The following is a 24,277-nucleotide window of genomic DNA, read 5'->3' as shown; positions in this document are numbered from 1 at the left end:
ACAACACAACTCGACCAACCCACAGACTATTCTCCCTCTTCCTTCTCCAACTCCCAACTCTCAACTGACTTTCACACAACTCGGACTCTAACTCCTCCTATCAGTTTCTCTCTGGCCAATTACATCACACTCATTTAACCCTTTCCTTATGACCCACCTAGGAGGCAAACGCCACAGTAACATTTGCAGTTTTACCAGTGCACTTACACATTTTCTCTGGAATTTGTACAATTTGGTTTCTTCTGGTTATGTTACTATCTCTGTAGAGTTTACACTTCATAAGTGGTAGCCTGGTGTTAACAATTATTCCTTGAAGACCCAGTGAAAGCTCAGTCCTGTTTTCTCCTCAAAGTAAATATATCTTTCTGAAGCAGTGTGTTGGTTTCAAAAGCAGCAATTCATATATTCCCTTATTCAGTGCAAAGCAACATAGGATAGATGTTTTGCCCGGAGAGAGTACAATTCAATACATACCTACTCAGCACTAAGTCCTGTTGAGTTCAATGAGACTTACTCCCAGGTGAGTGTGTATAGGATTGCAACCTTAGGCTTACCTGGAGTTTTGCACCCATTGAGTTCAGTGGATATTACTTCTGGATAGAAATGCTTCTGGATAGAAATCATTGTGCTATAACGTACCTGTGAATTTGTGAAAATTAAACTAAGATAGGTGAAATTTGGTTTAATTTGTTTTTTAAAAACAGCCTGTTAAATGAGATTTAAACAAAAGGGCTTTTTAAATGAATGCCCATTTATTTAAAATGTTTTGCATATTTCCTTTTATCTGTGGATAAGTTGTGATCTTGAAATTTGGGGGTCAGGAGAGAATCAAATGCAGTAAACTTTATTTTCTCACAGGGCACACAAACTAGGAAGCATGGGAACAGAGGAAGCTCAGTTCTTCTAGCTCAGTATTGTGTATGCCAACTGGCTTTCCAAGGTTTCAGGCAAGGGGTCTTTCCCTTATTCTACCTGGAGATGCCAGGGAATGAACCTTCTGCAATCAAAGTAGATGTTCTACTACTGAGCCAAGAAACGTAGCAGTTTTAACTAGGGACTTCCATACGATTCTAGTGTTCTGTAACCTGATAAAAAGTGGTGAACGATTTAACTGATTCTGGGTAGTGCACCAGCAGCAGAAATATGCAAAATGAAAACAATCATTTAAGCTTCGTATGCTATAAGTAAGTATCACAGGTAAAATGTCTTAGTGGAATGGTCCATTGGTAACTCTGGTAGCTTGATGCAGATTCCAGAAAAATAATAATATTTGTTGGGATATCCTTCCACATTGACTTTTCCTTGACAGTTTGTATTTCAGATGTGTTTGCATGTGTATGATCTCTCCCCCTCTTTTCTCTTTTGACAGACAGATGTGTTGGTTTTGAGTTGTGATCTGATTACAGATGTTGCTCTCCATGAAGTAGTGGACTTATTCCGAGCCAATGATGCCACACTCTCCATGTTGATGAAGAAAGCTTACGAACCTACAGAGCTTATACCAGGACATAAAGGGAAGAAAAAGCTAGGTAAATTGGGTGCTCTTGATCCTAAAGTCCTGTCATTTTCACAGGGATTGCCAGCAGAAAATGACAGTTTTCACAAACTTGGAGCAGAATCTGCCAGCTGAAATGGTTCTCGATGTTTGTGTCTGGTTTCCTATATTTGTGCCTGCCAATCCCTGTGTAATCTTAGCATTGTTGCCACATTGTCCTGAAAAATTTCCAATATCCACATGTACAGGGGGGGAAATTCAAAGTATGTACATTAGTTTGTTTGAACAGTTATCAATCACTTATTAATGTCTTGACCATAGTCAGACTCCCCATCTTACGGTTTGAGGCCTGGGATTCAGAGTGGGAATTTCCTTCAGAGTCAGCCCCAAATATTCATTTAAAGACAGAAATTCTGACACTAGAGGAGCCTGTTCCTGTGCATCTCCAGTTAGAGGAGGTTTTGTTGCCCTGCTCTCACACTATAGATGCCAGCTCAGAAGTCCTAGCGGAATCAGTATTTCTTGTTCTTTTGGACTGTTAAAGTAGATTGAGCCCCTTCAAAGGAAAAGGGAGTGCTAACTAGTCAGGGCTGCAGTTTAAGGCTCTGTTGGAAGTTCACTGGTGCTGAAACAACACTTGATCTCTCTTGTTATGGAGCTGTCCAGGGTGCCACTATATCCTGGAACCCTTGCCTTGCCAGAATCTAGAACGGATTGCTTTGATTCTTCTTGGGCAGAGTAAACAGTTTCTTGAACAAAGCTACCACCGCCCTGAGACCCATACTGTACTTTGCTGTTTATGCCCTTTTCACTTTTGTATTGTCACTTTTAAAGAGATGACTTGTTTCTAGAATTTATTCTGGAAACCAAAGCATGTGCCCAAGATTTTAGGTGTTGAAGAATATCCTTGTACAAAATGAAAAGCTCCACAGTAATGAACCATGTCAAAAAATAATCTGATTTATGTTGAGAAGAGTGGCTTGTGATGACAACCTTACTATTGCTGTTTCTTAATGAGGCAAATTTTAAAGCAGTGATGCGGTGCCAAAAATGTATGGGAGGAGTTCTATCTAAAATTCACCCAGTATTCTGAGGGTTGCATTCTCTACATATATCATTTCCAAATTATAGCTGCAGGTAGCTGCAGGGGTGACACATATTGTTTCCTCAGCTTTTCTGCCTCCCCTCCCTTGAATGGCATGAGTATGCTCCAGAATTTTCAGGAATTCTTTCAGCTTTGATGAATGAACTTTGCTGACATTTATATATGCTGTGTTTCAGCTGGAATATCTATCATTAGATTGCATTAAAACAGAAGTGTAAAATGTTTGTGTTATGATTTTCTACTTCAGTGGAACAGCGTGACTTCATTGGAGTGGATGACTCTGGAAAGAGGTTGCTCTTCATGGCCAATGAAGCGGATCTGGATGAAGAAATTGTCATTAAGAGATCTATCCTTCAGAAGTAAGCTTTGGGACTCCTCTTTCAGCCAACTCATTTGGAGTGGGAGAGTATAACTAAGGGTACTGAAAACAGATTGGGTTGTTAAAGGAAATGAAAAGCAAGGAACTTGTTGTAATGGTAAATAAAGGATAGCTCCTGTAGGTAGTTGTGGAAATATAGGTAGGGCTGGATGTATATTCTGTCCCTTACAAATTTTAATTCTATGCCCAAGCAATAATTGGTAGTAGCTAAATTGGAGTCAGAGGAGGGTTCCTTAAGAAATACCTACATAGCTTCTGCCTCTTGAGTAGAGAGCATTGCCTTGCATTTGGTTACTCAGAGGAAACCCATTAAAATTAATGGGCCTAAGTTATTTATGTTCATAAATTTGAGTGGATCTACTCTGAGCAGGACTAGCGCTGGAAACAGACCATAGTTATATAATTTTGAAATACAGCCAGTACAGACTATTCACAAATATTTTCCCCCTTCAGCATCATTTGTATTAAATGGTGTCTAAAACAAATTCCTAGACTGCTGCTCTGCCATGGATTAATGTTGAACATTTGACTTCTGATTTTTCACTTGTTACAATTACCATATTTCTTAGTGTGCAATAACACATGCAGTTCCCTTTCTTAATCAGCATGGTTGCATTTGATTCCTGCATTGCAGGGGGTTGGACTAAGTGACCCTTGGGGTCCTTTCCAATTTTCAATTCTATGTTTCTATTATTATTGAATTGTCTGTATCACTTTTTGGAGAGGATTTTCTCTTGATTATGTTGTGTTGTAGATGCAGTTCTTGTTTGCTAGCTCATATGCCAAATGCAACTTACTGTCTTACCAGTCAGTTGGATTGTGTCCAGTGAAGTTGTCCTGTTCATGTGTGGATTCCCACTTACATAACAGAACTACTCTTTTCTCTCTTCCCTCCATGTAACCTCCCCATTTGTTCTGGAGTTTCCTCAAAACATCTGAATAAATTTGGGGGAGGGACGTGAAATGAGGAGAGGGAGGGGATGTTCTGTTGTGCAAGACGAGATTATTTCATTGGATGCAACCTATTGTTTCTTGACTGTACTTATCATGTCTGTGGGGCACAGACTTGGTTTTCATAGAAAACCACTTGATTTTCATAGAAAATAACACCGATTTAAATGTGAAGATACCATAAGCAACACAGCCACTGTTGGTTTCGTTTAAGCTTTCAGACTGTCTTTCTTTTGCATGCCTAATCATCTGCGTTGAGGATTCAGCAATCCTATTTCTGCCTCAAGCATTTCTTTTCAACCCATATTTTGTTTGTTTGTTGCATTTTTATAACTTGCCTTTCAATTTTCAACAAATAAAACAAAATATAATACAACAGTAAAACAGTCAGAAGGAACTGTGAGCAAAGAGACTAAACAGCAATCAAGAAACCCAAATAAAACCAGGCACTTTAAACATCAAAAGTATCATCCAGATGTTGTTGAAGTACAACTCCAACTATCCCTGATTATTGACCAAAGTAGCTTGAGTTGATGGGATTTGGAGTCCATGAATATTGGAAGCACACCACATTGTCTCCCCTGATCTAAATAAATAGGTACTTTATAAAAAGTCTGTTTTTAAAAATCAAGTTCCTGAACTTGACAGAAAGCTGGTTCTGTAACCTGGGAGCCACCACCAAGAGTGCCCTTTCCTCTGTGGCTACCAACTGAATTAGAGATAGAACCCCACAAGTTTTTCTCAATTAGATCTTAGAGTGGGGAAACATACTGCTTCCTTCATGCAGTTTACTTAAACCTTGTAAGCCACTGGCTCAGTTTGAGCATGACACTACGCTAAACCATGGCTAAGTTTAACGAGTATGTGTGCTTGTGCATATTTGGAAAACTGCATCTGCTTTATTTCTCCCTTGCTGTTGCTGCACTGCAAGAACTTAAATGATGGATTGGCTAAATGTTACATCTGAACCCGGGCTCATGGTTTGTCTCCCCCAAACAAACCAATGTCCTCAGTAACAACTACTAAAATAAATTAAAAGCTGCGGCAGTTTATTCAGTTGATCCCAAACACCATCTTGACTAAAACTGTCATCACCTGATGTCTAAAAACTAACAGAGAAGGAGAAAGGTGGGGCTCCCTGAGGAAGATGTTCTTTAATTTAGGGTCTTTTCAGTAGAAGCACCAAACTTGTGCCATCATCCTTGCACTTCTGGCAGAATGGGAGTCTGAAGCCAGGCCTTCAAAGGTAACTTGTGTGGGCAGGTTTATATAGAAGAAGGCAATCCATGAGGTAGCCAGGTTCCAAACTGTTTAGAAATTGGAGCAGAATATGGTGATTATCTATAAAATTGCTGGAACTTACATGGAAGAGACCAAACTTGTTGAAATAGTGAGTGATCTGATGATAATACTGAATATTTTATATAAGCTGCTTAAAGATTTTTTGTTATATTAAGCCCTATATGCATTTTATAAATTAACATAAATTAACATTAACATGCAGCTGTTCAGGTTCTGTTGCACTAGAGATCTTAACTTTCTAAAAAAAATAATGACGGTGAGGATCCTGTTGTGTTTCCCCCCCCTGTATTTTGAAAATTGAAATGTCTGCAATATTTACTTAGAGGTCAATATTATTCTGGTATAGAATCTGATGAGCTCAGATACAATATTTAAAATAGAGCTACACACATAACGCACAACTCAATTCTAAATTCTATGTCGTAGATCCAACACAGAGTTAGGCTTGCGAGATTTAGGCCTATCATCTACTCATGTACTGCACGAATCTTCTTAAGGTCACAGATAAAATATATCCTGGTACCCTCTTTTGTGTCCATGAAAACATATTTGCCTTAAAGTGACCTAGGACTCCATTTCATTCTGGATCCCTTGCCTCTGACACCTTTGCACCACCTCCACCCTCACCCTTTATGCCCTATTGGTCAAAGCAGGGCAGCAGCTAGCTCTGCTCATTTTTCCTGACTTCTGTTCAGTGTCCTCCTACCCCACAGAAGCTTCACTTCACCAAACGTTGGCAAAGCATTTTGGCAAGCCACGGGGTTGAGGAAATAATGAGAATTCCATTGGCCTTCATTCCCCCCCTCAAGGATGTGGGGGCTGATATATTTGTTTTCAAAGAGTGATTATTATGGGCAGGGAATTGTTTGCCTCACCTTAAGACATTTATGGTTGCACAAAGAAACACAGTAAAAGACACCTGTTGGAGCAGGTCTAAATTTGGAGCATTTCCTTTTAAAATGCTGCTGGGTTGTTTGAGGATGAGCTGTCCCTAATAAACCATCCGCCTTCGTGGGTGTTCCATCTGTGCAAATGCAGGTGCAGTGCTGCTTCCAGAGGATGTGCTAATAAATCACAGTGACAATCCGGACTACTCATTACCTCATACAGAAAAGAATAAAGAATACCTCCTATATAAATGTATGGGGTAATTGCAAGAATGGCTTTGAAGTGACAGTGCAGCCTTCTTTTAAAAGATCATGCTCATCATGTATTTGAAACAGGGTGTTTGGGGTACCCCCCCTTTCCCTTGTCTCACTTTAAGATGCAAATGAAAATAGTCCTCTTGAGGTTCTTAATGTGGGGAAAATAGATGAAAACCTCTTTAAGTGCAGCAACACACACACACACACACACACACACACAAATGTTGGTAGATCATGGGGACTTTTGGTTCGGGTATCTCCACTTAAAATGAATATAAAATAAAGACAAAACCTAAGTTAAAACAAAAGAAAACATCAACCCTTGGGTTCACTTGCAACATTTTTAATTTTTTTGCCACGCTCTTCTCTTTAAATTCCCTCTCTAAAAGCCAACTTGACTCCTTTTGTACCTTTGGAGCATAATACCATAACAGAGTGTAGCTGCTATAAAGTACATATTTCAGGTTAATTTTGGGTTTTATGTCAATGTTGAGGTTTTTACGGTTTCCTCCAAGGCATCATAAATCACCATGATTAGAAAAGGGGTAGCTAGTGAGAAGGGCATGTTAAATAGCTAAAAGATCCACCCACCCACCCACCCACCCTGCTCCCCCCCCCCTTTGGTAGATTCAGAGTGGTTGGAGGATGGAATTCTCTGCATGTCAGACTAAGTGCTGATTTTTAAAATATAGTTTACTATGCTCTTGGTACACTGCTGTCCCAAGCTGCCTGCAATAGCCACAAGCTCTGTCTAAATATCCTGGGGAAATTACCAGAAAAGAATCATTTGGAAGAGATTTTTTTAAAAATTCTTCTTCTTTAAGAAATCAAACTTTATAGTTGGCAGTGTGCCTGAGTTTACAATAGTGTGCCCATGGAGTGAGTCATCAGTTTGCCTTAACTCTAACCTCCTTTGCAGAGTGTGGATTTGTGATGGAGCACCTTCTGTGAGTGTTTGGATGCATATTTTTTTCTTCAAATTTGGGGGGGGTACCTTGGGTCACTATTTGTACTTGGCATCAATGCTATGAACTGATCCTGGTAGTGACACCAAATACTTCAGGGTTTTCCTGTTTCCTTATTCAAATTAAGGGATCTCAAAGGTGCACAGAAAGCTGCCTCATGCAGAGTCAGACCATTGATCCATCTGCACTGTCTCAGAAAAGACAATGGAGGAATGTGCCTTTGGGGGTGAAGTCAAACTGTTGGAAGGTTACAGCGCCTGCTGTGGCTGTAGAGACTGATACACAGCACAACAGGACAATGACCCCACCCCCCAAACAGCATACAAATCAGTATGGCTAGCCTGACCCAACAACCTGCCCCCTCCACACACATATAACAAGCTACATTACAATCAACTGAATGCAACCAACCAAATTCAGGACCCCCTAATCTCTTACATTATCAATATAAATAAATACATAAATGCATAAACAAAGGATCTACCTATTTGATGTTGACACAAACTCTTACACTAATAATAAGCAATAGAACAAAACTTCTGGTGTTGTCAAATATTGTACCTGGGACCTTTCATGCAAAGCATAAGTCCTCTTATTGAGCTATACAGTGGTACCTCGGGTTAAGAACTTAATTCGTTCTGGAGGTACGTTCTTAACCTGAAGCTATTCTTAACCTGAGGTACCACTTTAGCTAATGGGGCCTCCTGCTGCCGCCGCACGATTTCTGTTCTCATCCTGAAGCAAAGTTCTTAACCCAAGGTACTATTTCTGGGTTAGCAGAGTCTGTAACCTGAAGCGTCTGTAACCCAAGGTACCACTGTATATCCTCTGTATGTGCCCCTCTCCCTTCCCCCATTGCAGTTCTGCACATCAGCTCTTTTGTAGAACTGAAAGCTGTGCATGTATTCCTATAAAATCCATGCATACCTGAAGAAATGTGAGAGGGAGGGCTGATTAGGCCCCTATGTTCCTATCTATGGATGCTGCAGTGCTTAGAGAAGATCAATAATATTAAATACCAAAGCAATTTCCCTCAAGTGCAAACAGCTGTGCCCAATGTTTTGAAAGCAAGCTAGAAACTACTTCAGTAGTTTAAACTATATAAAAAAGTCAAAACCTCATTAACTAGTTTAAATTAGCTATAAACCCTTCCAATAATGGAAGTCTCAGCAAAACAGATGTATCCTCATTGGCTGCCTGAAAAGATATGTAGCATGCTAGATCTTGCTTGGGATGAACGCCAAAGTTGCAGAACCACCTCAGCATCTTAATGGCCCACCTTTTTCACTCTTCTGTGAACATGAGTGAGTGTGTGTGCACATGCGCACACACATACATATCAATTATTTTTTTATTTGTTGCATGTGCACACAGAATGTGGACTTTTTGCCTAGAATTGAATAAGGAATAAGGAATTCACTTGGGCTAGAGTTGTTGAATTTAAGCGTCCCACTTCTCTATAGTGTGTGAAACGGCTGCATGTTGGTCATATGGGAGACAATATCCTGGTGGCTTTCTGCCTCTTACTGTAACACAGATATTAATAGAACTCTATATGGTCAAATTTGATAGATGAAGCTTGGCCTATGTGAGCTCCTGGTACATCCAAACGTACAAGTGTGCAACTGTGTATCTTAAGAGACACTACTGAGGGTGGGAAAGCAGTGTCAAATTTCCTGGTGAGAATGTGAACACTGATGAATCATAAATGTTCCTTTTTCATTAAGTTTGAACAGGCCTGTATGTGTGAGAGAGAGATATAAAGTATTGATCTTTTGAATTTGGACAGCATCCTCTTAATGGACTGTTCCTAAGCTGTCTAGCCGCATTTTACTGTGCTGCTGGGATGGCGCAGAAGGCTGAGTCAGAGGTCAGAAGAGTTATCCATGCCTATTTGAACACGGCCTGAATCTTCTCGGCCACATGTTAGACATATGTTACTCATCAATGGGCTGCGGAACTCCATGACGCAAAGCAGACTGGAATGCAAAGTGAGTTAACACCCCTGCCCTGGCTGGAAATATATTGACAAATGTAAGGAATAAGAATAGAGAAGAAATATTACATGAAGCATGGCAAGAGTAATGTGAGGCATGTGGCTGTTCCTTCCTAAAAAGTTAAATGTCCTCAATCCTTGAGAGACCCGAGACTGCTACTAAACTCATCTGAAGCTCTTTTTGCAGCTTCTGTTACTATCCCGCAAATGTCTAATGTTGTGCCGTAGCACAGCTTTTTTAAGGTGGGTACAGGAATTCCCCCGCACCCTGTGGGATTTATTTTTTCAGCTACCTGTGTGATCATTTCATTTTCATTTTGCAAGCTACTATTGATTTGCCTTACTCCAAGAAGCCTAGGACAGATAGGGCTGTTACTCAAACCCAATCATTTTGTCTACACATGCATGCAGTTTGAAAGAATACTCGAAAGTGATCTCATTATTTTTAAACTTAGCTACATTTGGTATTGATTGAACTAACTGGAATTACATAATGCCAATTTGCTACACTTACTGCACTGGCTGCTGAGGGAGTGTTGTGCGTGGCCAATGCTATTCACTGTGGTGAAACTCAGCACCATCAGGTCGAAACAGCAAATTAAATATCAGCAGGAAACATGAACTAGTGGATTGCATGTGAGGTCATTTAGGACATTTACTGATGATATTTTTAAAATCCTCCTTTTATTGGTGGAAAATCCACTGAATCATCTTCTGACTGTTGTTCAGTTGGTCCCCAACCAGAATTGCTCTTGTGGTTTTATTATTAATTTGATTGGTAGCACAGGAGAGAGAGCTCATGCACAGGTATTATTTCTCTTTAGTTTCCCTGGCAGGCCAAGTACAGTGGAACCTCGACTTACATCTGCCTCTTTTCGCGGATGTTCCAAGTTGCGACCGTGGAAAACCCGGAAGTAAACACTGGGTTTGCCGCAATTTGCGCATGTGCAGAAGCAGTGGCTGCCAGCTGTGCATGCGCGGAAGCGGCTGCCGCCTCTATGCATGCGCAGAAGTGCGCTGGTGCTTAATGCGCATGCGCACAATGGCGCCTCTACTAGAGTCTGGTTTTGCCCAGCGGCCATAAGTAGAGGTTGTACTGTAACTGGAGAAAGGAATAAAAGAGTGAGACACTATATCAGCTTTTACCCTGTTTGATGGCCACCATCTTCATGCCTTGTGGAACATAAATAGTCAACAACTGAAAGGTGAAAGTTAGTTCTCTCCAGCTGCTGAATGCACTGCCTCTAACATTGGAAGCCTTTTGTGGGAGCAAGAAACTAGACAAGCCACTTCAAGAGTCTGGTTCTGGTTCTAGGCTAGTCAGATGGAAGCATAAGTGAAAACAAGTATTTCCACACAATAATAACCTGGGTGTAGGAAAAAAGTATGTATGTATTTATGGAGAATGATTCAAGAAGAGAGCGAAGGAGGAAGGCAAAGACCACCTTGGAGCCTCCCCCAGCTGCTCTCCAAATTGTCATATGCAAAGGATTTGAGAAGTGGGAGGCAGGAAGATGAAAGAGGCAGGTAAGCAAAGAAAATACGTGTTCTAGCAGGACTGTACTGCTTCTCTCCCCCCCCCTCCACCGCCCCCATAGGCAGTTCTACTATCAACTGCCCTTTGGGAATGTTCCCAGGAGAGAGAGAGAGAAAATCAGGCGAAGAGCTGGATTGGCCCTTCTGTTCCCTCCTCCCTGACCTATTACCACCAATAATCCTGTGGGGAAGGTTGTGGTTAGTTGCTACATTAATAAAACCATGACAATATTATTACTTGTAAGCCATCTTGGAAGGATAGGCATACCAAAATGTAGGGTATGAATAATTTAAATAAATGAATGTATCAATACATAATTTTAATATATATGGTTTCCTCAAACTGTATATTTCACAAGGGGCTTAGAATCTAAAAATAGACACAATGGAAAGCAGAAGGGAAGGCAGATGTAAGCTGGAGAACTCTAGTCAATCACTTTAGTGACATGCACTTCAACTTGGTTGCAATAGTGTATTGAGACGAAATGTGTACAGCATGTGGATTGCAAATGCTCCTGAGAGAAATCTGGTGGGCATATGAAGGAGCTTGTTGGATCATGACCACTGTCTATATGTTTCAGCTATTATTGGCAAGTCATTACCTTTCATCTTTGGCTCCCCACGTGTACAATAGGATTATCTTGTGTCTTTTTCACGTTGACTCTGAGGATGAGCAGAAGGCAAGGGGATGCTGTCTGAAAACTGAGGAAAACCTTTTAAAAAACCAAGAAAAAGAAAGGGGGCAAAGTTTCAGACTGCTGTTCAAAAATAGGAATTGATTGTGGGGTGAAACATGCAGAACTAAACAAATTGTTGCAATAAAACTGGAATAAAAATGGTGCCAAATTTTGCTTGCCACTGAATACTAGCTGAAGTGTATAATGGATTGTGAGGATGGCCAAGAAAAGATGTCAAAACTGCTTATGTGCTTTAAAATACTACAGCAGTTATTGATATAATAATCCAGGGACTATCAGATTCCTTGCATTGCATCTGCTGTAAGCGTCACTTATTTTTAAAGTGTTAGAAGTTGAACATCACACTCATTGGCTATGCTATGGTCAAATAAAGTGAACATTGTTGAATATCTTTGAGCTCCCTACTTGAAACTCTGAGTCTTGGCCAGATAGAACAGTAATAACATAATCTCAGGGAACTATAAATTCAGCTAGAACCTAGGTGGGGAGGATGCCAATTTCTGTTTGCATTATTATTAAAACTATTTGTGCAGGAAAGGCTTTTCAGCAAGCCTGATTATTTTCAGAGGGGCCCCATTTTTCAATTCTTGCAGTAGAATGGGCTAGGGTTGTGGCTGGAACATTTCACCCGAAGGGCAGCCACCAGATAGAATATCTAAAAAGAACCCCTGAGAAACAGGACCTCTTCAGACTCCCTTTTCTCCTGCAGCCTTTGGTTTTAAGAGTACTTGAAACATATTGTTCATCAGGTAGAGTACTGCTCTGTGCTTGGTCCATGCGTTAGTGTTTCAGTGAACACCTCTTTCCCAGGCCAAGCAGCTATTGAATTTTTTTTTAAGCTTTTCAGGAAGGAGAGTATGTGAGCACATATTTAACTGCACCAGACGCTATTGAAAGAATAATGGATTCTTTCCACATTCAGCTCCATTCTTCTCCTAATGGCCAGACTACTGGAGCATGGTTGTGTCAAAATTATTTCATTTCTGTGTTTCAGTCTTACTTTTGCTCACCCTCTCAGCCCCAAGTGTACTTAATGAGAATGCTGAAGGCCAGAATTTAAAATTCTGTGTTGGGCAAAGCCCTTTAACCTGTGGGTTTTTTCATTATTCTTATTTTGGGGGGGTCCCCCTCACTATCTGTCTGCACGATAAGACAGAGCATTCCTTCATGTTCTGTTCTTGTTTTCCTTCTCCGGCCTCTGCTTGATATACCTATTCTTTAATAATAGAGTGCTAGGATACAGCCATTGTGAAAAGTACATTGGTGTATGAAGATAATAGACATTTTGGAAGCTGGGTAGGATTCTTACAATTGCATGGCTCACGTTACTTAAAAAGAGGAAACTGAGAAGAAAAATGTAGGAAGCCGTGAGTGCTTACCATTGGAGATGGACTAAAGCCAGGGTGAGAACAGGCAACCTCCAGCTGTTGCTGAACTAAAACTCCCATCAGCCCCTGCCAGCATGGCCAGTGGTCAGGGATGATGTGATTTTGAATACAGGTTGGGGAAGGCTGTTGTAGGTAATGGGTGTGTATGTTTAGCATGGTTGATTTTCCAACACACTGCTTGAGTTTGCTGGGTCTAGAATAGTGTGTGTTCTGTGAAGTGACTCCTTTCTAGTATGGATAAAACTGAACAGTTGTGGAGAGCTGAATATTTTGGGTTCTTATCAGAATCCTGAAAACTGAATGACAACTTTAATTGTTTTCAGAAAAACAAGTGAGTTTAATAACCTGTGCTAAAGGCTTGGGAATCGGAGGAAAAATAACAAAGGCACAGTTTTAGAGGCACTGACTTAAGGATTTTTATATCTGGGCTTAATAATTCCACCAACTTTGGCTTGCTACCTACAACATTCATTTTTAAAAAAGGAATAAAAGTTTTTGTCAGCTACTGAGTGTCTGGAGTAAAAACGTAGAAGAAAGCCAGCAAAACCCCTCAAAGGAGAAGTTTTGCCTTGTAATCCTATTTCCTATGGCAGTTCCTTAACTTCAGTCATCACACATCTGAAAGAATTTTTATGACCATGTGAGACAGAGATGAAGGTAGTGAGAGAGTAGTCTAATCTTATGATGAAAGACACTCTCCTAAGGTACATGAATCACTTGCATTAGTGCAATTCGTGTGGATATTTTCTGCAAGGTGTCTGAATAAAAGCATCTTTCAGTAGAAAGAGTTTTGTGGATCCAATCTGAATACAATCCCAGTCCCTATGCTACAACACTTCTCATCAAAGAGTTACTCCTGGTGTTATTCAGAGGTGCCAAAAAGGATGACACAGGTGACTCTTGCATCCTGCTCCTTTGTTTTAGCATAATATTCAAAGTGGGGACTTCTCCTGTGGGGAGTGTGCACAGAAGACTGTAGGAAGATATAGAGGTTTCTGCTTAGCCTAAGACAGTTAAATTGAAAGTAGGCCTGGGTGATATATTGATTTATTGTCCAAAACCGGTTCGAAGTTCACATCATGATAATTGTTTCATAATATTTGAGCTGGCAATACAGTGGTACCTCAGGTTACATACGCTTCAGGTTACACACGCTTCAGGTTACAGACTCCGCTAACCCAGAAATAGTGCTTCAGGTTAAGAACTTTGCTTCAGGATGAGAACAGAAATCGGGCTCCGGCGGCGCAGCAGGAGGCCCCATTAGCTAAAGTGGTGCTTCATGTTAAGAACAGTTTCAGGTTAAGTACGGACCTCCGGAACGAATTAAGTACTTAACCTGAGGTACCACTGTATATTGCGAATCACAATGTGTGTAAGGACTTGGTGATATCTAGTTTTCAACATCATGATAATTCACCAGCTAAACATTGCGATAACTCACCAGCTAAACACTGCAGTGTTATCAGCAGGTAAACATTGCAGTCTACCACAATGTCTGAAATAAGGATGGAACTATACAGAGGCAAGCAGGACAACTTGTCCTGGCAACTTGCCTCTGTATAGTTCCATCCAGCTTGCATTTTCAGCTTGCGTTTTGGCTTGCCTGCTGATCAAAGTGATCATGAGGTGATTGATAATATCATAATTTATCCGTTTTGGACCCTAAGTAGTAGCAGTTGCCAGGACATTTTCCTGTTCACCTCTGCGTGGTTCCTTCTTTGTTTCAGATATCGTGACATAGCAATATATCACAATGTTTAGCTGGTGATATATCACAATATTGAAAACCAGTTGTCACCCTAATTGGAAGTGTGGGGAAAGTATCCTCTTTTCAGTGCTTTTGCATATTTTCTGAATTGGTCCAGAGAGAGATGGCTGTAGAACAGATCTGTTAGCTCCTCCTTGAAACCCATTCAACCCAGTCTATGTTATCTCTCTTGATGGAAAGCCCTACTGCTGTCTTTTTTTCAGTGGTGAAGGGACTTTGGTGATGAAATTAAAACCCAAGATTTGGCTTAGCAGGTCATGTGAACCAGCTCATACTTCACGTTTGAGCTGTGTTATGGTTCTGTGACTACCTTACCCCATATAACTGACTCTACTATCCTATTCATATGTTCTACTTCTACATCTCCACAAGATGCATGTACAAATTTCTAACACCAGCACCCAGTCTCTCTCCATGACTCCTGTGGCAGGGAACCTTCTCTACTTATGCATGATATAGAACCCATATTTTCTGTGGTTCTAAATCTTGCAAGGAGCCTACTTGAGCAGAGAAGTTTTCCTGCTGCAGAAGTTCCCTCTCTAGCTCATAGAGAGCAATGGGGGCAGAACTAGCATGGTCATCCTTGCTCTCCCCTCTTGCATGTTGATTAATGCTTGCCCTGTTTATCCATCGCCACCTCTTTAAGATGTCATTGACACTGATGTCTCAGTTCATTTCAGATATTTCTATTGTGCTAATGCCACTGAATATAACACTGCTGCTGCTTCAGGACTCCACGCTGAATTCTCCATTGTACAATATTCTACAAATATTCCATGAAGCAGTTACTACACTATTCCACTTTTACTGTGTAAAAACATAATTCTAGAGGCTTAGCTCTAGCATCCTGTGTTTGTCAAGGCAGTACACCCAAAATATTCAAATTTATTCATAACTGGTTTATTAACCTCAAGTATGTTCCATGCTAATGTTAACATAATTAGTGCAATGTGTATATAGTCTCTTCTTGAATTATTCCTGCAAGTTCTAAATGTTCATTATAAAACTGGGAAGATGTTGAGTGAGAAGCAGCACCAACACAAACTAACTGTTTGTGCTTGATGTATGCCTATCCAGCTTTTTGTTCCATTGTATTTGACCACATGGCAGTTTTTAATAGATTCCTAAATTCTCTCTACATTTCTAAAACACCATATTCAAAAATGTCTTTTTGAATAGTTACTAGACCATTGTTGTGCATGCTTTGTATCTGATGCTTTTTTCCAGGAAGCCTTAATTTTATTCCATAAAGAACAGGACCAAATTAGATAAACTTGATGGCAGATTCATATGTTGGTGTTCTTGGACTTTCATCCCTTGCACCACTTCCATCGTCCACTGCTCAATAGTCTGTCCATAGCTCAAGTCTCTGTTAAGGGGAAAGCCTCTTAAAAACAGTGCTTTTTTCTAGGGGGACGCATACCCCTAAACATTTTGTGAATATTCGTACTTTTGTCCATTTACTGTAATTATTTTTCCCGACTTGAACAATAAAATGGTGATTTTCTTGAGTCAAAATGAGAGTACCCTAAACTTTTTTTTTTTAGAAAAAAGCACTGCTTAAAACAGAAGCAAAGTCATTGAAAATCAATCTTCTACCTCCATCTGCTTTGAATCCATTAGTCAGAACATGGGTTTTCATTCTTTATTGAAATGATTCTCCCCCCTCCATTTTTTAAGCAGTTAGGTCCTGCCCCTTGTCTTGTCTTCCAATAGAAGATTGCCATTGTGTTTTTTATGGACTTCTCTATTGTCTATGACTCTATGTCATCCCCAGCATTCTTTTGCAGCTTTTCTTAATGCCCTACCTTGTACAGCTTCCAGCTATTTTCCAGCACTAAGGATATCTCTCCCACTATCCCTCAGTGAAATTAACAGAAATGGTTTTAGTCTTTAAAACACACACTTGCACTTTAAGACTAAAGCCCCCTCTGTCCCCCTCACCATCCCTAAAATTATAAAAGGCAAAGGTGCTACTTTTGTCTCATGCCTCTATGCAAGGAAAAATTTAGTGCTCTCATGAGAGGCTGTCTCAGACAGAGATATGTGACGATACTGAATGTTAATTAAATTTAGGGCCCTTGTTGCTTTGAAAGTTGAGTTTCCATATTTTATGGGAATCTAATCTTTATCAGTCAGTTTTGTAGGTGCTCTAGTTTCACTGTGTTGGGTCAGAGGAGGGAAACTGATAATTTAGGGAGTACGGTAATTAAGAGGCCTGAATATTATTCTATTAATATTTATTTTTTCTATTCTGATGTGTTTAGTTCTAGATTTAGCCTCAAAACTCTGAGGATCCATACTTGTTTGAACTCCATAGGGCAATATTCTTTTAATCCTGCCTAGATTTGTTTTAACACGGAAGGTTGTCGTATTTGCCAGGAATAGAATTGCAGTGCTTCAGGGTTTGTACTTCCATAAATTCTTTCATGACTTTAATTTGTATTTGATTGTTGGCAGGGTTGCAAGATTTGTATGATCTGATTGACTGACTGGGTAATTTTTTTAATTAAATATAGTTTGAACTCCCTTAAAACATGCTGCATTTGCTTATAAAGGAGTTTGAAATGAGTTTTGAAGTATCTTCCCCGCACTTGGTCATCTTTAAGTAGTTGAGCAAGCAGTTAACATTTATGACTCCATTTTAATAAATGTGTTGGAGGTCTTTAACGCAAACAAAATGTGCTATTCAGGCTAATTAAATCAATACTACCATGTAGGAACTTGCAGTTTCTGGAATTGTTCTCTTAAAGCTCAGATATAAACAAAAACCTCGTTATTTTTGTGGTGTACTACTCTGAATGAGGGAGGTGTTTCCTGCTTTATACTGTTAGTGGAATGCATATGGGATTTTTTTGTTGTTGAAATGTGACCTGCAGCTGCATTGGATTTGAGCAGAGCTGTGTGGGGTGGCAACATATGAGAATTCCAAATTCTCCAGCACATTGTCTCCAGTTTACAAGAGAAAAAAAGAAGTTTCATTTCCAACAATTTCTTCAGTTTCTGTACTTGCCACACTTGGCTGAAACGTTTAATTCAACCAACAAATTAAATAGGAAGGATACTACAGGTATTGACCCAGAAATCAATTATACATTATCCCAAATTCTCTGAGCAGAAGGTAATAAAAAGCCAATATTTTGGCTACAGTCCAAAGTTCCTTGTGTACTCAGTGAAGTCTCCTATCCCATGTCAAAGCAACATACAGGGTGCAATCTGCCATTTAAGTGAATGAGTAACCTTGCTTCTGGGAACTTTCAGTAAGTATAAAAGTCACACTAACAGCACATGTCTACTCAAAAGCAGGTCCCACCCTGTTCAGTGTGATTTACTCAGAGGTAAATTTGTGTAAGTTTGTACTCTAAAGGTGCAATCCTTTGTACACTTACCTGGAACTATGGATTGTATCCTACAAAATCATGACATGAGCAAGATGGCTTCTGTTTGTGCATTGGAACTACCCTGCCCTTTCCTGCCTTGTGGTTGCCCCTGCACTTCCTAAAATCTCGTCTGGAGGTTTCCCCAAACTTTTGGAGCCGATTGGGTTGGGTGTAGCAAGGCAGGTGGAAGGGCGAAGAAAGTTATTCTTCTAACTTTGTTGGATCGACCCTAAACCTCACTGAAAATTGAACACAGAAGTGGGACTTTTGAGTAGACCTACATAGGACCAGTGCTTTTTTTCTGGAGGGACGCAGGGGGACGCATACCCCTAAACATTTGGTGAATCTTTGTACTTTTGTCCATTTACTGTATTTCTTTTTCCTGATTTGAACTATAAAATGGTGATTTTCTTGAGTCAAAATGAGAGTACCCCTAAACTTTTTTTTAGAAATAGGACTGTGCTATAAATAATAGAATCCTATCCCATGGATGTAAGTAGCAAAATTGCTGAGAGAGCAAAACTGGAACTATCATCTTGCCTCATGCAAGATGCACCAATTGTATATTCTGCTTTGACCCTCATGGTTAGATTCTGACCCTGATTATGCTGCTTCATTGGGTAAGCCTGGTTTCAGAAGTCAGTGCCAAACTGTATGATTCTAGTTTCTTTACAGTACATGTTTCCTTTTACGTGCAGAAGACAGGACTGAACATGAAGCACTATGTAGTATTTTACTTTTGCTTTGATTGAGTTATCTGTGTTAAAAACATTTGCAGGTCAAGCAGAATTTAAAGTGATGATGCAGGTCATTAGCAAAAAACAAACAAACAAATACCTAGGTTTCATGTTTCTCCTCTGCATGTCATGATCCTCTTGTCCATGTTGTGTGCACAGCTCAAGACCACCATACACACTGCCCAGACTTGTGCCCCCAGGAGGTCACTTTGGCGCTGCTAATGCAATGGTTTGACTTCACTTCCAGAGGTGCACTCCCATTGTCTCTCAAGACAGATGGATGCCACCAACACCAACATTTGTAATACCGTCTCTTAAGAAGAAACAAACCCTGATTTAAAATGTATTCATGTGGGGGGAATCCCATATAGTATATGAGAAAATTATTGTTTCTATAGAAATAACTAGCAAAGTGATGTTGGTATACCTAACTTGAAATCTTAATACAGTTCATATTAACTTGGTTACTGCATTTAATAAAAAATAAATAAAATATATGCAAAACACTCGTGAAGAATACCCATTGTGTATTAGAGGTACAGCAACAACAACCACCACCACCACCTTATCAAATAGTCTTGTGGCATCTTCAAAGACTATTGGATTAATTGTGGCCTAAGCTTTTGCAGGCTGGAGCCTACAGCACTTATGGAATAAGGGCAATGGATGAACAGGTGTATGTTTGTATGACACAGTCTAGTCATGGAAGCCATCAACATTCACCTCCCTACTAATTCCGCAGCAAGGGTTTGGGAACACAGATGTCTCTTGTAAAGTTTTACCATGTAGTGATTTTAAAGTGGAGCTCTTAAAATGGCTGTGGAATGCAGAGCCGAATAACTTCACTCTCTTTCATTCCCTTTCCAGGCATTCTAAAATGCACATTAGGACAGGACTGATGGATGCTCATCTGTACTGCTTGAAGAAATGTGTGGTAGATTTCCTTGTAGAGAACAGGTAAGGAAAGAGGTCTTCTAGAGTCTAAATCACATGTGCATTTTTAAGTGTTTAAATAATCACATTAGAAATTACGTGGAATGCATAAGGTGGGATTTTCTGTTCAGAGATTCTTCCACTGTTGGAAGAGGGTGGGTGGGCAGAGAGAAGATACTTTTATGATTCTCAACCCCATTTAATTGCTGTGATTGGGTTTGAATGCTTCCTAAATTCCTCTTCTCTTAAAAAACAAACAAAAACACAACAAACCCATGAGCTTTCCCGTTCTAGCAGCTGCAGTATTTTCTACCCAACCTCTGTTCCTTAGGTTCCTCTCTTCCACCTCCTATGCCAACCCTGTAGTGACAATGTCAGGTACAAATGCCCCTTTATGCCACACAATCTCCAAATCTGCTTTGGAGGGTTGGGGAGGGGGTCGCTCAGAACAGTTTTAGGAAGCACATTGGAGGAGGAAAGGGAGAGAATGATTTGCTTAGTGATGTGTTGAATACAACCCTGTCTGTATATCACCCCTACACACTATTAGTGGAAACACTTGAGGTGAGACACTGTGTTCAGCAATCTTGCTTTTAGCCCTCACCTGATGAAAAATCAGCTGGGCTCTGCTGAACGAGAGAAGCCAGAAGCTTCCTCCCAGAAACAGAGCTACAAAGGTGGAGGGATGATTCCAGCCCCAAAGATGGGAGGAAGGTTGCAATTTGCTTTAGCTTGCTCGATGCCAGCAAAGAGCTAAAACAAGCCTTTGCCCTCCCCATTGGCTCATTTTTGTGCCTGTGCCTCAGGTGGATGGAACTCCAGCTGCATGGCAGGTGCAGAGAAGGCCTGCAGGAGTCCACAGCCCCTTTCCATTTCTGAACTGCAGGAGAACCACAGAGGTGCCTCTGTTTGTCCTTGACCTTCTGCTGTGTTTCAGAGATGCAGCTGGTGTCAGAGCTGCTTCTTGGTGATGGCTATGTTCTTTTAACCATTAACTTTTTAACTGAGTTTTCCTGAAACATTGGTACAGATTGCACAGTTGCAGACACAGCTGCAAGGCATTGTACTGAATCACTATAAAGACGACAGCAACAACAAGAAATGACATTGATCATATTGACAAAAAGTTCATTGGCCACCTAGTCTGTCCAAAATTAGTTGACCACTGGTGCCATGTGTGATATGGGAAGGCTCATTGTTTTTAACTAAGAAGTTACCACAGGACTTCTGCTAGCTGAACATATCAAATGAGAGGGAAGTTTGTTCAGCATAAATGCTTGACAGTTAACTGTATCTGACAAGACCAAAGCAAGCTGTTTAGACACTTAAATTAAATCCAAACCCTCAAATGTGTATTTTTTTATGACTGATAACTTCCCACCCAAAAGCAGTAGCAATAGAAGATGGGATATACCACACTGAACCAATAATCATGCTGGTTTCTTAGAGAAACCTAATACGTGCCTGCTTTCTCTTAATTCACATCTATTGGGGCTTCCTTGTTAACAAAATTAACATATTTCCATTCCTTTTGTGTGTATCTTCTGTGTGTATACTGTTTTGTGCATCTGCAAATCCCACCCCATCCTGGATAACCTTGCACATCTTTGATACATCCTGTATTCTTTAACTTGTGGTGTTTCTTCTATGAAACTGAGACCACCCACAGAGAGGAAGCAAAACAACCATTTATGGAAGAGAGCAATCCTGGCTAGAACAGTCTTTGTAGGAAAAAGTCGGCGCATTTGCCTTAAAATCAGGAGCAGCCCATAGTTGAGCCCACGGACCCTCGCTTTTATTACCACTTGCTGTAGTCACTACCGTAAATGAGATAGGTTGTGTACTTCAGGGTCTCTCATCACCTCGAAAGCCAAATGTCTGGATTTAGGAAACTTCAGGAATGCAACTCTATTTTTTACTTTTAAAAAAGCTGGTGTGAGTGGGATAGAATGAAAATCAGTAAAAATTGCTGCTACGTGATACAGCAGAGATCATAGTTTACTAAACCTTAACTTAACCTTAACTTGTTCATGAAAAAGCCAGCCAAGGAAGAGAGGTCAGCTTCAAAAATACATCTACATGCAGGGTGTTCCCTTCAGTACAATGCACTCGAATGGTAAAAGGACAGGGGCAGTACTGTATTCAACTACCCACATCTCATCAGTGCAACGATTTCCTCTTACACAACAGGACTTTTCCTCCCGCTGTGCATACCCTGCACTCTCCACAAATCTGCTCCAAATTGTTGCAAGAACCCCTAAAACAGGTTTGGGGGGTGCTGGGGGCTGTGGAGAGAGAGGGGGGGAGAGAATATTCTGTTGTGCCTTTGTGCTTTTGAATATTCTACAGCCATTTGTGAGAAAGGCAGACTTTGCATTCTGTAGTGACCTCCAGATTAGGCTGCTGTAATATGCTCGATGTGGAACTATTTGGAAGCTTCAGTTTTTGCAGAATACTGCATGTAGAATGCTGACAGAAGCTCAGCACTCTGATTTTATCATGTGGGTTCTATGTGATTTTCTGGGCTCAATTCAAGGTGCTGGTCTTAAACGTAGCTTGGAATCTGTATGCTTTGGAAACTGTCTTATTCAAAATGTTCCTCCCTGCACATACTCAGTGTCACATGGGGCTTTGATTCAGATCCCTCAGCCTTGGGAGGTGAAGCTGGTGTTAGCTATGAGTAGGGCCTTTTCTGTTGTGCCACCTACCCTATAGAGTCCCTTGCTCTGTGCAAGTTCTATTGGGAACCCTTACTCCATTGATTAGTACGATAAGCTAAAACTTGGCTTTCAAAAATGCATTTGGTTAATGTTTTAAGTTTTGCTGGGTCAGTTTTGCTTACTTTTGTGCTTCTGGGATTTATTTGTTCTTAATGTATTAATCTGAATGCTTATGGGGGTACTTTTAGGGATTATTTTAATTTTGTCCTTAATACTGTTCGTAAGTCCCATTGAATCTCTTTGGTGAAAGAGGCAAGATAGAAAATTATGAAATGAATAAATTTCTGGTTCTAGTCCTCATGACTCCCAGCAGAACAGGACCAGGGGGGCTGGATATCATCTATAGCAGGAAGTTCCACACCTTCCTATATCACCAGATCAAGCAGTTGCCATTTATCTAGATTCAACCTGCGTTGGTTGGTTTTCATTCATTGTTACAGTTAACCATTCCCACCACCTGCCTCCAGGGAGCTCAGAGTGCTGGATACAGTTCTTCCCCATTTTATCATCCTAGTAACCCTGTAAGGTAAGCTAGACCATTAGATAGTGACTGGCTCAAGGTCCGAGCCCATTATACCATGCTGGCACTCATCTACTCCACAGCTAAGGTAGACAATTATTTAGTAAAATGAACCTTTGAGCCTGATTTGGGGGGGGGGGGGGCATGCATTGGCTAAACAAGAAGGAGAGCAAAATAGAATCAGGCACCTATCACAAAAGGAAGATTTGAGGACAACTTCCTCTTGAGTAACCTACCTTCCTATATATATTCTTAAATAAACCAAACTAGAATTTAAAACGGATGAATTAGTTTTGTCTTATTTTGTCAATTTTTTAATTTTTAGTGAGATTCAACAGCTATGCATGGAGCAGTTCGCTGAGTAACGTGGTTACTGTGCTCTGCTGAAAAGCTCGTTACATTCCAGCTGAAGCTCTTGGCTGGCTTGTATTCAGACTAGCTAAATTGTCACCTTTAGTGCCTCTGAAAAACAAGAATTTAAAAAACAACTATAAATGGTTGAAAAACCCTGCATTTTGATAAATCACTTCCTCTGAAGTTCCCCTTCCTCTTCCTTCAGCCAGCCTTCCAGACCTGCCTTTCTCTGGAAAAGTGTTCCAGAAAAGATCGCTTCTCCAACCTCAACTACAGTTTGAAATTCTTCCCGCGAGGGAAAAGTTGAAATGTGTCCTGTACCTCCTATGAAGAATACTGAGATTACCAGGGGGTGGGAAGCTCTGCTTCAGTTGATGAGGGTATATTTTGTCCATACGCTTCTGCTTGATTTGCTTTGTGGTATGTTGTACACAGAGGCCCCCGCAGGTTTACATTAAGATGCTGCCCAGACTAAACCAGCCCATAGCTTTGCTTTCCCTTCTCAATGCCTTTTTATCATTCACACTGTCACCTGTGTTTCCTGGCAAGGCCTACAGACTGTGAGGGAGGTCTGGCAGAGCCAAACTCTTGGCTTAATGCATGCTTTCTCTCTCTCTTTCTCTCTCTTCTCGCATGCCGAAAAGATGGCTGCAAAACAGAGCTTGCTCTGTGGACACCTAATAGAGAACACGTCAGCCGTATGGCTGGAATGTATTTTTTTGCCCTGTAAAAATCAGGTTGTATAATGAATACTTTCCTTGTGATTAAAATGCATAAAGAAACAAATTTGTTCAGAAGAAACTGAGCAAATTGCAATATTTCTAGTAATCAAAATGCAAACAAAATGTATGTCCTAATTATTTATAATGTGGAATATGAAGTTTTGTCTGTTAAGTAAATGTGCA

General features: G+C 40.4%; 1 protein-coding gene across 4 annotated transcripts in view; it reads left to right on the top strand.

Annotated features, from left to right (window-relative positions):
• EIF2B3 (eukaryotic translation initiation factor 2B subunit gamma) overlaps window positions 1-24,277 on the top strand; it is an 87,783-nt gene that overhangs the window by 22,869 nt on the left and 40,637 nt on the right. For all 4 annotated transcript variants that reach the window (XR_014527618.1, XM_083509672.1, XM_083509674.1 and 1 more), the window contains exons 4-6: window positions 1,370-1,529; window positions 2,848-2,959; window positions 19,713-19,802. Coding sequence is in view for 3 of the 4 variants with exons in the window: in XM_083509672.1 (XP_083365798.1) it covers window positions 1,370-1,529; window positions 2,848-2,959; window positions 19,713-19,802 (362 nt within the window). In the remaining variant the exon portion in view is untranslated. The remainder of the gene's footprint in view (window positions 1-1,369; window positions 1,530-2,847; window positions 2,960-19,712; window positions 19,803-24,277) is intronic.

Source organism: Podarcis liolepis (genome assembly GCF_965112155.1).
Source record: "Podarcis liolepis genome assembly, chromosome: 6".
Classification (NCBI taxonomy): domain Eukaryota; kingdom Metazoa; phylum Chordata; class Lepidosauria; order Squamata; family Lacertidae; genus Podarcis; species Podarcis liolepis.
This window is presented reverse-complemented; position numbering and strand designations above follow the sequence as displayed.